Source organism: Cygnus olor, chromosome 7 (genome assembly GCF_009769625.2).
Source record: "Cygnus olor isolate bCygOlo1 chromosome 7, bCygOlo1.pri.v2, whole genome shotgun sequence".
NCBI lineage: Eukaryota > Metazoa > Chordata > Aves > Anseriformes > Anatidae > Cygnus > Cygnus olor.
In genome coordinates, this window is record NC_049175.1 from 12,495,645 (window position 1) to 12,509,028 (window position 13,384).

Genomic DNA, 13,384 nt, shown 5'->3' on the forward strand with positions numbered 1-13,384 from the left:
AGAATATGTAGCTGGAAGTAATTCAACTTTGTTATTTTTCTTCATTTTTAAAAGAAGATATCAACAAGTCAATGGATGGAATTGCAGTGCTGTGCAATTTTACAGAGGAAGAAGGCAGAATGGTGTAATAGGAATTGGAAAGGACACTGTCCAGAAAGCACTGGTCTTGAGCTTTGTGTTTTTTAAAGGGACATTTTCACCTTGGAACATACTCATTTAGAAAATACCAATTAAAATTGTTTTGAGTACTGGTTGGAAGTGTGTGCCTACTTCTGTGCCTTTTGCTCCTCTGTTCGATAGGGAGAGTTTACTTTTGGCATAGGAGTGGCTTACACAAATTATCCAACTTTTATTTTTAAAACTAAAATAACAAAGGAGTAACTTTGCAGTTAACTTAATTCAAAATTAAAAGCATTTACTTCAAAAATGTTCCTTTTTATTGAGGACCTTTTTGAAACTGAGTGTGTGTCCAAATTGGATTATCTTTTTTCTCTTGTCAGGCTCGTGCACCTCACTTGAAGTGAGCAGGCATGATAATAGCTGTAATTCCGTACCGTACCTCCCTCTGTGCAGCCTTTCCAGCACTTCCACATGAGTAACTGTGTTTCCTCTGTACGCTGCCATTAAATTTCACCTGTATGTAGATGGGTTTTTTGAATGGAGCCTTAACAAAGAAGGCCTTTGTAAATTGGAGATTTCACTCCAGTAAGTTTATCACTCTTAACTTTATTCAGTGTGTTTTGGGGGGAGTTGAAGCCTGTCCCTTGTGGACTTTTTCCTGTGGTGCTGATGGTGCTCAGTAGGGCGTGGAGGCATTGCTCTTCCCTTGCTCCTGTAGAGCTCCCCTGCTGTAGTGCCCCTTCCTCTCCCACCCGCCTCCTTATGAGGACCCCTGCGCTGCTTGCCCAGCAGAACCAGCATCCTCCTCTTTGCACCCACAACCCAACCGAACCCGCAGAATGTCAAGGAAGAAAGGGACGCTTTTGAGAAAAGGGCAAGGAGGGAGGACCAGGGCTTTGTTATAACTCACGTGCTGCTGTGGTGGAGCAGTTGTGAGGATTGTGCTGCTCCTCTTCTTGCTCAGGGAGTGCTGGAGACAGAGGCAGGATGAAGCAGGGCCATGCTCAATCATCCTAGCAGTTACGGTGTTTTTTGTGGGGGTGGAGTTGCTCATGCTTTGAATATCTAATACTGTAGATATTGCTTGTCACTATGTGTTTTAGTGCAGTGTTGGGCATTCCACTGTGTTGAATTTAGAGGAGAGAAGAGCTCCTTGAAAAGGTAGCAAATGTCTGTGATCAAAAACCTTATAAAATAATCAGTGAAGTAACATAGTTTGTGGGAAGGAAGGAAAACACGTCCGTGTATTAATAAAGATCAAATTCACGGGTTTGTTCTTAAGTTTAGATATTTCTAATGAAGTTTTAGCATTACAAAACAAACACGTTCATATTCTAGGTATGTTTTCTTGATACTATTTGTATTTACTACTGAATTAAGAGCTGTACTGAACACTTGTACTTGCCGCGTGTAATGTAGGCACTGAAATATTTGAGATAGTTTTGCAGACTGCAATAATCAGTTGTCAGTGTTTGCTATCTGATGCTCATACATTTGTAGATAATAATAGTATCTAGAAAATGCTGTGAAAATGGGTTCTACTTGTTTAGAATCCTATACCATATTGCTAAGCAAGTTTGTTTATTGCTTTCAGTAACTGTTGTGGGAGGAAACCCAGTGAGAAGTCCTCAGCACACTTGAGTGGGACCAGATTTTCACTTGTGTGCTTCATCTCTCTGATGTTATGCTAAGTTTTTATATATGGCAATACAAATGCAAAAAAAAAAATCTTGCAGACACCACTGCAGCAGGCTCTTCCATGGGCATTAGTATAAGAGCCTTGCCTTTGTAGGGACCAAAGGCTTTAATTCCTACTACAATAAATTTGCAAATTAAATCTTATAATTACAAGGTTAAAAAGAATCCATGCATTCCAACAATGGTTTTTTTTTTTTTTAATATCAAGTATATGAAACTTAACCAATATCAAGGAAAAAAAACAGAATTGCATAAATGACCTAGCAGCCACCACTTTTCATTAACGTCTGTAAAATTATTGTATAGAACATGTTTGGCTGTCATCTTGTTGTCCTAACAGCTTTAACATTAAACCTTTAATACGGATTTTCCAAGTCTGACTTAAAATTGATTGGTTTGTGCCTTGACACTCAGTTGGGAATTCCTTTGCCAGTGTTTTGTTGGTGTTGTCCATGTTGTATTATTTAATTGGTGCTTTTCAGTAAAATTTGGCTCTGTTTCAGTTTTGTAAAGTAAGCTTTTATTGAACTTGTGAATAAGAGGAAAAGTTTCCAAGTATTTAAAAACGTAGAGCATCTATTTTTGTAGCAGCTGATCTCTGCCTGAATTCTGTAACTCAAACACCATTGTTGTTGCAGTGCTGTTCCAGAGTGTTGCTGTTATTGCAGTATGTGAGTGAGCCTGGTACTCCTCTAAGGAGAACGTGGAAGTTGTGTGTGTAAATTCTGTTGTTAGCTTTATTTAAATTTGTGAGCATGCTAGCTGGTATAAGAGAAACATTGTTTGCCACTTCCAGCTTTTTTCCTCATGGGAATAAACAAGGCATAGATGCAGACTCCTGAATAGTGGCTTGTAGTTGGGTGGCCTGGCTGATCAGCATGACTATTTCTAGTTCTTCTATCTGAATTGCCTTTAGCTGGTCCTCTGACTTACCTGTCAGTGGCTTTTCCATTGGTAACGAGTGTTAGATATTCTTTCTAGTCTTGTGGCCTCTCATCAGCTTTAAAACCAGGCTGGAATACTCCTACAATACAGATGTTTGAATTTGAAAACAACTCAGTGCGTGACTTCTTGCTCTATTTGGGACCTGTGGCTGAATTTGAGAGTGAGGGACAGCAGCAGGGCTGTGTAGCGTTGTTAACTTACTGGTTGTGTGTCCTTCTCAGATCTGGTCTGAGAACTGCTGTACCAGTAGGTAGCAAGTTGTGAATACAATTGGTTGTGCAACAGGTGGTTAGGCACTTAAACCGAGCCCTAAATAAGGAGCTGAATGTGTTCCTGGTTAGGTTACAGGAACTGGAACATTACCTTACGCAGCTGTTCAGATCCTTAGTGAAAGATCTGAACTGAGTGAAAATCATGAACTTGTGTTAGTTTGGTTTGCTTATGGCAAAGCGGGGCAAAGTCTTTGTGATCATTTGCTCTGATCTGAGCAACCTTTCTGAGAGCTCGTACGACTGAATTAATTTATTTGGGTTAAAGCATCATGTTTTAAAAATACCTCAATGAACTTGAATTTGAGAATTCCCATGGATGAAAAGGACAATGAAACGCCTAACAAGGTGCCTAAAAGATTCTTTCCTCTCTCTGTCCCTCTGCAAAAATGTGCACCATAATTGCAGCCCAGACTTCTCTGTCCTTCACTTAAAGTCATTGAGTCTTGTTATACATTTGTCTGCTAGAACAAGGAGCCTTCTGTTGTTGGCTTTCTTTTCCACATAGGCTTAGCAATAGTTCGTGGCCTTTCAATTTTCTTTTTCTTTGGTAAATTGTAGAAAGTGGACTCGAGGCTTTCACTTCAAGATACTTCAATCCTTTGTCGTTCACATGGTCCTCCAAGCCCCATCCAGCATATAAATGTCTTGCTTGAATTGGGGATGCCAGGATCGGACACTCTGTTCCAGTAGCAGGTGTAAAAGTGCCAAACACTGGGTATAAAATAATCTGTCTTCCTAATTACACTGTTGTTTATGCACTGGAGAACCTCACTAGCCGTTCTGGCCATGAAGTTGCAACAGAAGTTTCTATAGTTACTGTGCAGTTGGTTGTTGACCATGGTCATGGCCTTCCTAAGGTCGTTGCTTTCTAAGCTAAAACCTGCATTTTGTAAATACAGTCTGATGTCTTCGTTGTTAGATACACAGCTTCACCGGTATCTGTAGTGAAAGGTTTGCTTGCAGCCACCTTGCCAGTCAATTTAGGAAACATCATGTCTGATTTTTTCATTTTTTGCTATTTTTCTACCAGTATTAAATTCACTTTTCTTACAGGTCATTGCTAAGAATGTTACACATGGCTGTGATCTGTTCCCTAAAGACCCCATTATGAGCACTCTGTGATGATTCCCCATTTACAGTTACGGGCCAGGCAGGACTTTGTTAATGTTACGGTGATGGCTTCATAAATGAGTAGACCACAGGAGACATTAGCTAGGATGGATAAATTCAAAGACTGAGTTTCTTTCATCTCTCCATTTGAGTTAAAGCACATTAGGGGAAGGTTATATTAGGGAATACATGTTGCTGATGCTCATATCATTTTTCTCCTGTGGGTTAATTGAGTGCTATATTTTCCAGAGCTGTCTCTTTGAGTGTACCATTTCAATGTTGAAGATAAATGATTGAATAAATCAAAACATCAGTAAAACAAACAAGTCGAGCAAGACACTAGTTTATATTGGTTTCTGTAGCAGAAAAGGTACTGTTACAGTTTTTCTTTCTTTCTGTAACACATCCACTTTGGGGTACCTGTGTTAGGGGAATGGGATCCTGGGATGCATTAAAAGGAGTGTGGCCAGCAGGTCAAGGGAGGTGATCTTCTCCCTCTACTGTGCCCTGGTCAGGTCTCACCTGGAGTACTGTGTCCAGTTCTGGGCTCCCTGGTACAAAAAGACAAGGGTCTACTGGAAAGAGTCCAGCAGAGGGCCACAAAGATGGTATGGGGCCTGGAGCATGTGCCTATGCGGAAAGGCTGAGGGACCTGTGTCTGTTAAGCCTTTAGAAAAGAAGACTGGGGGGGAGAGATCTTGTCAATGTTTATAAATACCTGAAGTGTGGGCGACAAAGGGATATGGCCAACCTCTTTTAGATCAAGTTTGTTTGTCTCTTGTTTTTTTTTTTTACTTCTCCCCAAACCGTTTTTCTGGAAGGAAATTCCTCTCAAGGCATTTGAGCTCTGAGCTTAGCAGCTCTGTGCCAACCTGGGGGGCACGCGGGGCTGTAGCAGGGTCTGGCCTGATCCACAGCACTGCCGTGGAGAAGAGGTGCAGAGTGCAGGTGCTCCTTGCTCACCCATCCTTTTGCCATGTTGAACATTGTGACCCTGGAAGAACTGCTGTTCAGGTCATCCTGGCTTTGGCACAAGCGAGCAGGTGCAGCTGGTTTTTAATCTCTTGGGATCTTGAGAGCCACTTTATCAGTTGTTTTTCTGGGCATCATCTGTTGTTACTGGTTCATGGCAATAATTGCTTCTGGTTGTGTCCTTTGGTACAAAATGGGTTGTTACCACCTATAGAGGCACGAAACGAAATACAAACCTGTGCTCTGGTCGCCATTGTACAGGAAATGTGGAAAAGTCTTCAGGGTCACCTTGGCATTGTATTTTGATTGTGAATTGGTGAAACCTTTGCGTTACTTTGGAGGCATCTCGTGTTGAAGAAAGAAAACTCAATATTACACACAGCCTTTTGACTCTTGTGGGAATGATTCACTGTGATTGGCTTTTCATGTGTGCTTGGAAGCATTGCCTCATGGAGTGAATTTTGTGTGTGTGTATAATTAAAAAATACAAAAAAGATAGGATGTCTGGTTTGAGTTTAAGCAATTTAGTAATGGCTACATCAGACCATACTCCTATGGCTCCTCGTGTAATAGTACTAACTATTGTCGGGTCTAAGCTTGAGATTTGTTAGTGTTTTATGTCCCCAGCTAGAGCTGTGCTCCCCTTAATGAAGAAGAGAGGAAATTACTTTTATTGATCCAGTTTATTCTACCACTTTTCATTACACTTGTGTAAAAGCTTTAGAAATCAATCAGATTGGTCTTTCGTGCTCAGCTTCCATGAATTTTAAGACTGTTGCTTGGAAGCGTGGTATCCTTGCCTGTAGTTTGGAGTGCTTTGATTCAGACCTGGAAGATAGATTGCTCCTAGGTTGTTCTGCTGCAAAGGCTTTGCTGAGCTATTGCTTTTGGTCTGTCAGGCTTAGATGGAGAAGAATCAAACGAGCTCTGCCCCTGCTACTATGTCTGTGCTTCTTTTTATGCTAGGAAACAGTAGCTTTACCTATTAAACGGAAAAGGCCACTGAAAAGTCTGGTAAAAGGAGGAAAAAGGTATATATATTTTTTTTAGGATCCATTGCAGTACAGTAACAAAAGAGAAAAGGCAATGTATTACTCAAAAAGAAGATAATTTGATTTTTTTTTTTTTAGAAGAAAGATTTTAGGATAACTTCTATTCTTTGTATGGAAAAATAAAATATGAAACAAATAGTGCAAGTGATATGATTCATCTGGTTCTTATTTTTTTCCTCATTGCATGGAGGCAGCTTCCAGTAATGTTAGTGGAAATTATGATGTATGGGTGTGGGGAAGGAATTCGCAGGTGGCTTTGTGCTGTTTCACACGTCCCTGAATTAGAGATAATGAGGAAACAAGCGGTAGAACCAAAAACTTCAGCAAGGTCGAGATAAAGTAAATTGGCTACAGTGTTAAAGATGAGCTTTGGGCAGTGGCCAATTGCTGGCTGGCTCAAGGTGCGTGTCTGAGGGTCTCTAACCAATTGTATGACAGATTCGGGCGCGTGGACAGCGCGTGGGGCTACGGGGAAAGTATATGTAGTAGTGAAAAAGGGCAATAAAGGTCTCCTGTTCAAGAGCCATCAGGAGTCCGTGTCTTGCATCCCTTCATATGGGGAATAATTTTATTAATAATTCCACTTTGCTGCTGAGATCACTGGGGTTTTATGTAAACACAACACTGCACCTATGTTCTTCTAAGGGGGAATGTACTGGGTATTTTCTAGCACAGTGATGCTTTTTGGTCAGATAAAAGTACTTCAGTGAGAAGCAGCATATTTGAGAGAGAAATATGATGGTGTTTTTGTGCTTTGAGCATTGTCAGTGGACTCTGTCAGATCCTCTCATCTCTGATGATCATGATTGAACCTTCCGCTTTCCCTCCGCCTCTCATTGCTCTCAAATTTCCAGACTTAGAGTTAATTTATTTATTTTTTTTTATGTAGAGAGTGACACCCTTTATAAATGAAGGGAATACAAAACAGTGACACCCTCTATAAATGAAGGGAATACAAAAATGTGTGGTTGTGTTGAAAACCTACAAATGCTGGGAGATGATTTTAATCCATTTGTTTCTATCTCCTCAACTCTCTAATCACTGAATTAAATAGCTTCTAATGGCAATTTTACGTAGTCAAGACGTTTGGACTGATAGAGATCTTAAGTATACTTCTGTTGAAGAAAACCCAGCCATTTCATAACCTAGTTCCTTCTGAAGTTCAACTGAGACGAAGAAAGCTAGATAATTGAAATACAGCTTTTGTACAGGCATAGAACTGTGGGTTTTTACTCTTTGGTGGTGGAGCCTTATGATATTTTCTGGTACAGTTGCAGAGGCCTGTTTAAAGCCTTTACCCCTGCTAACAATAGACTTGGTTATCCACTTTTGTGTTATTCACTTTCGTGGAACCCTTAGAAATTACTTCGTGATCCCCCCAGGTCTTTGGGTCATTGATGGAAAACCTCCAGGATCCAGAGGAGTTGAGGTTCACTGCCTTAGTCAGTACCTGTGTGTAATTAAAAAAAAAAATAAATAAATTAAAAATGATATCATTATTTCTTAATGAGATTTCTATAGGTTTGGCTTAGATATGTAGGTGCTGGATATATTTTTACATAGCATTTCCATGAGAGTTTGATGCCTCAGGTAATATTTAAGGCATGCTATGAATTCCCTGTTAGATTTTTCATCAATTAAGAGTCAGTTTTAAGGTGAATACTGGGTTCTAGATGGAGTTAGGACCACATGCCTCTTTTTGCCTGGGGGTGGCTGGCAATATTGCCTTGATGGTTATGATTAATCATAGATCTATTTTCCATTTTTACTTCATTTCTCAGAGAACTCCATACATTTTGGCTGTGGCTACTAAAACATGTTAGATTTAACTAAATATTTTAATTTGGGTGCTATTTTCAGCAAACTGCTAAGATTTTCTGTGTATGGTTAATGTATGGTTAATTAACCAGATGCATCGCTTCTGTCTAATCTGAAAAGCAGTTCTGTTTTTTGTGCTAAGTAGGGCTTAAAGCTACAGAATATTTAAATAAGTCTTAGATACTACAATAAGATTAAGTACCAGTACTGTCCATTGTGACTTCAAATTTAATTTTTAAAAGAAAATGTAATATAAATAGAAATAAAATTTAATTAAGGTAGTAAAACTTGGATTTCACTCTTTATTGCTGTCTCTGCCTGAGTTCTTGCCTTAATTTTTTTTTTTAACTGCGTAACTCCTTACCTCATAGCCATAATACTGTCTTAAATGAAGCCTATATAAGTATCCTTTGCAGGACATGGGATTCTGACATTGATACATTCTTCATCTTCACAGATATCATGTGGCTGCAACAAACTAAATATTAAGAGTTCAGTGCAAGAGTGCTAGTGATAGCTCAGTTACAAGAGGGACTGTTCAGAAACCTGAAAGTTACCATCTAAACATACAAGCCAACCAAATGTTTACATGGTAACTTTCATATGAGCTGACGGAGTAGTTGGCTTGTTAGCCTTTTTACTTCAGTTTTTGTTGTTTCTGAAGGAGTTGGTGCAGCTAACCTGAAAACCAGCCATTCTTACACGCGTCCAACCAGGTGGTGCATCAGTTTAGTGGTGTAGCTGTGAAAGCATAATTATAAAGAGCATAATTACAAACTTTCTGAGGCACAAACCATTAGATTTCAGTCCTGCTTTGAATTCAAAGGAGACTTTCATCTGCTTATGCAAATTCAGTTAAAAAAAAAAAAAAGGAATCCTTAGATTTGAGTCTAAATAGTGAAGTCCTTTATGTGTTAATTCATTTCTTTAGTTTGCCAACACTACCAAATGCACATGCTTTGTTCCTGCCAGCCTGATCTGGCGGGAAGTGTCCCTGCCTATGGCATGGGGATTAAAACTGGATTATCTTTAAGGTCCCTTCCATCCTGAGCTGTTCTGTGATTCTCTGTATACCTCCCAATTTGAGGTAAGGCAATACTTGCTGTAAATATGAATAAGGTTTTTAGGCTGCAGATTTTCTTGAAGACTTTTTTTTTCCCCCAACATCTGTGCCTGAGTTTAATTAAGATATTCCTCATATCTGTCAAAGTAGGGTTTAATTGTTGTAAATCTTATGCTTATTTTTAATGTTTTCGAGCAGCTGTTACAACAAATTTTTTATTATTATTTCATAGGCAAATTTAGAAAACAAACCAGTAAATGGCCGCAGACCAGAACTCATGGAATGCAGTATATGTGGTCATGGTGAAAAATACAGGGTGAAAACGAACCAAACACAACCCTTTGAAAATGTACAGTCTAAGGAGAAAGAAAGAATGACAGGCTTAGAAGCAGAGAAGTGGGCACATAACGAGAAGCCATCCTTTGGTGTCCATGTCAACGGAGATATCCACGGAACTGTGACAGGCCATGAACACTTGAAAAATGCTGAAGGAAGTGAAAGAGCAGTCTCTCCCAGTCAGTTAGCTGAGCCAAAAAAATCATTTGCACAGACCATCAAAAATGGCATAAAAACTTTACATTATTCACCACCAGAAGCAGTTGCTTCACTGAAAAAAGCATCTGTAGAGGAAAGGACAGATGTGACGAGCAACTCCCATGCCCCATGGACCAAGGCTACTAATCTGAATAACATAGTAAACACTCTGGCGACGGGTGTTAGCTGTGTTCACCCAGACAAACACGGGAACCTTTTCATGAAAGAGGAAAACTGCGCTTGCAGTGTCCTCCAGAATTCTGACAAATCGGTGTTGCCCGCTGGTTCCATTTTGGATCTGCGAGAAAGCTCGTGCTGTCCTCTGCTGCTTGAAGAGGGAGCACATGTACAGAAGGATGGCTTTAAAGTACCTAATGCAGAGACACAGCATGAGAACTCTTCACTCCAGCCAACTTTCTTGTCCCTGATTAAAAACAGAAATTTAACTGTAGAGCAGGTTGTAGCTATTGAAGCTTTAACACAGTTATCTGAAGCCCCTTTGGAAACAACTTCACCACCTAAAACTCAAAGTACTGAACGTACAGAAGAAACAACTTCCAACTTGCTCCACAGTTATAAAAGGGATATTTCATCCTCCTTCACATCTTCTACATTAAAAGAAATCAAAGACACTTACTTGCAGAATGAACAACAGCTCTTGGCTCACTGTGCTCACTCACAGAAGCAGCTCCCTAATAAGGCTGTGTTATACAATGGCCAAAGTTCAATTTCTGAGTCGCGCGATAAACCCGTCAATCTGGCTAGTGAGATGTATAAATTACAGTTATCCTCAAGAGATACCAAAACTTTATCTGATTTAACATGTAATGCGAAATCATTTTCAGGACACGCTACCAAGAACTACGATCCAGTCACCCTTGTGCGGTATTGCAACGCTTCACATAACGTCCAACACGCAGGTAACAACTTGGATGCTCTTGGTCAGTTAGACCAAAAGCCAGCCTGTAACGATTTGAGCTTGGAAACGAGTTCTTTGATTAAAGAAGGAGGAATTCACAGCCAGGATGAAGAGGATGTAGCTACACAACTAACTCAACTCGCAGCATTAATTGAATCAAACCGGACAAATCCAGAGCAGAAGAATGACATAAAGGCATCGCTACTTAACCTAATATCACATGAGAGGCAGCCAAAACATAACCAAGATCTGTTGCAGAGAAAGGAGTCTGTATTTTTTAGGCATAATTATAGTTCCTTACTGTTAAAGCAAAAACAATCATCAAATAAAAAAGGCAATGCTGTACCATGGAAACCAAGACACAAAAAAAAGCCTCAAGAAGCACGCTATCAGCAAATTAATCAAAACCAGCTAGAGTTGCTGTCATGCCAACATAGTGAGTTACAGGACATGTGGATATCATCAAAACTGCACAAGCTTGGTCAAACCGTGCCACAGGACTCCAGAATAGCTCCATCTGAAAAAAAATCTCCAAGAACCAAAGTACATAAAGCACTGAATCAAAATACTTTAGCATCACAGGAAAAACCTCGGTTATTTCTCCCACAAACACAGATAAAATTCCATAGGTGCTTACCTGAGGTACCCCAGGAGAAAAAAAAAGACAGGTTGTTTGGCTCTGAAGTGATGAATGAGCAAATCAAAACTGCAGGCTCCGGTGACCCACTAGGCGTCGATCCACTGAAAGATGATGTTGCATGTAACCAGTATGGTCATCTGCCCTCCCGTAATCTTCTGGCTGTTTCACAGCTGAAAACAGCATCCGTGTTGAACAGACCAAGTGAAAACATACAGATGTTTACAGAAAAATGCAATTCTCAGGTACAGCAAGCAGTGAATGTCAGTCAGGCACATCCTTTGCCTCAGACCTTTAATCAGTCTAACCTGAGAGCTAATGAAACGCGCAGCGAAGACAGAGCCTATGTTCCGCAGGGTGCCGCCGAACAAGGGGATGCAAAGGCGCAGGTGCTGCCTGGTCCCTGCAGTGGGGCTCCGGTGCCAGGTGCTGCGGAAGCTCTCAGGACGATGGAGTGTGCAGGTGAAATTACTGTTTTGACGTCAACGAGTTTGGGTGCTGACCACCCTCCGAGCACAGGGGACTCAGGGTGTTCTCCAGTAAAAAACACACTCAGCAGCTTTCTTGAATCACCTATGAAGTTTCTTGATACTCCTACGAAAAATCTAATAGATACGCCTACAAAAAAAGGACAATCTGAATTGCCAACTTGTGACTGTGTTGGTAAGTCCTTTGGCTAACTTCTGCCAGTACCTTTCGGACGGGTGTGTTTGTGTTGCTTCCTTTAATGTGAGGAAGTGTACTTGCCATTGAGCTGTTGAAAAAGGATCAGCATTTTGCCATTAGGGAATCAGAGAAAATTATTTTTTCCCTTTCTGTAACTTTAGCCTGGTGTTCCTCAGGCCTGCAAAGCCCAGCAAAATTTGGTATTTTTGGCCTTGCAGCTGGCCAGTTTAAATTCTGCAGGGTTTAAATTCAAGTTGAGGGAAAGGAATTGTTTCACTTGTTTTGTCATTGCTGCCTTGAATGCCATGTAAAATTATCCGAGAATATCAGATCATGATTATTATGGTCTAGAACTAGTTTCTGTTTGAGATGAGGTGGGCAAAAGATTCCCAATACTTTTTCATTGTTGCCTGAATGCTGTTAGATAAGCAGCAGGGCGTAGTTGTGGGCAGTCTTGTTGCTGTCACTGATGCTCCTGAGGAGAGTTTGCCTTGAGGTGTCCTGTCAAAGGCTTCTGACGTGTCTCGTCTCAGAGATGAGAGGTGAGCTGGAGCTGAGGTGATAAAGCCAGATATGTAGTAGTTGGCACTGTGGTGTGGGGTGTTGGATCAAACTCAATCCTGAGAACTTTCCAAATACGGCTTGACTGATAGTGTTGGACATGCTGTGTTTCAGGCTATCAAAGCACCAGATGGGGAGGGGAAAAAAAATCACCTCAGAGACTTAAGGTTGTACACAGACAGACTTTTTTCATCTTTGCTTAAATGTTCTGAATCAACAAACTGCTGGTGAAGTGGCCTGGATTATGTGTTCTGATCTGTAGTATATGACTCAGTTGATACTTTTTGGTCTCACTTCTCCGTTGTCTAATATGAATTAATAATGTTTTCCTACTGACAAGGGCGGTGGGAAACTTAGTCAATGCGTGCCAGGTACTGCAATGGAAAACTGCTGAAGAATGCAAAATATAATTATGATTTCTCTGTAGTATCAAGAAAAAAAAATGTACTAGAAGGTTAATAGGAGAAAGCAAGTATAAAATAATTTCTCTGAGGAGAAAAATCTGTCATACTACTTATTCATTGCATTTCAGGGGCAGATTTTATGTATTTAATTTGGAAGATGTTTCTGTAAACCATTTCTAAGCTTACTTATAGCAGTGTAAATAAAATTTGGATGTGCAAACTTAATTTTCTCAACCTGCTTACAGAGCAAATTATTGAGAAAGATGAAGGCCCGTATTACACCCACCTCGGGACAGGACCAAGTGTTGCTGCTGTGAGAGAAATAATGGAGAACAGGTAAGGAAATGTACAAAATGTACAAAACCCAATATTTTTGACTATTTAAACAGGAAACAAGACCAACTAGGAGAAATCAGGTGCTACGTTTTGCTTTGTTTTTCTAAAATTTTGCTCTACTCATTTGTAAAGCCTTTTCCTGTTCATCTGTGTATGAGGTAAGCTCTCACATTCCAGTTCCAAATTCGTGTGTCTTTTCTGAGCTCCTGCAGTTTTAGGGTTCAGTTACACCAGGAGTGGTATGCTCTTAGGTGCTGTTGAACTCAGTAGGGATGAC

General features: G+C 40.3%; 1 protein-coding gene across 6 annotated transcripts in view; it reads left to right on the top strand.

Annotated features, from left to right (window-relative positions):
- Positions 1 to 13,384, top strand: part of TET1 (tet methylcytosine dioxygenase 1) — a 75,676-nt gene that overhangs the window by 19,214 nt on the left and 43,078 nt on the right. For all 6 annotated transcript variants that reach the window (XM_040564230.1, XM_040564231.1, XM_040564229.1 and 3 more), the window contains 2 exons: positions 9,283 to 11,803; positions 13,017 to 13,107. In XM_040564230.1, coding sequence (XP_040420164.1) covers positions 9,283 to 11,803; positions 13,017 to 13,107 — 2,612 coding nt within the window. The remainder of the gene's footprint in view (positions 1 to 9,282; positions 11,804 to 13,016; positions 13,108 to 13,384) is intronic.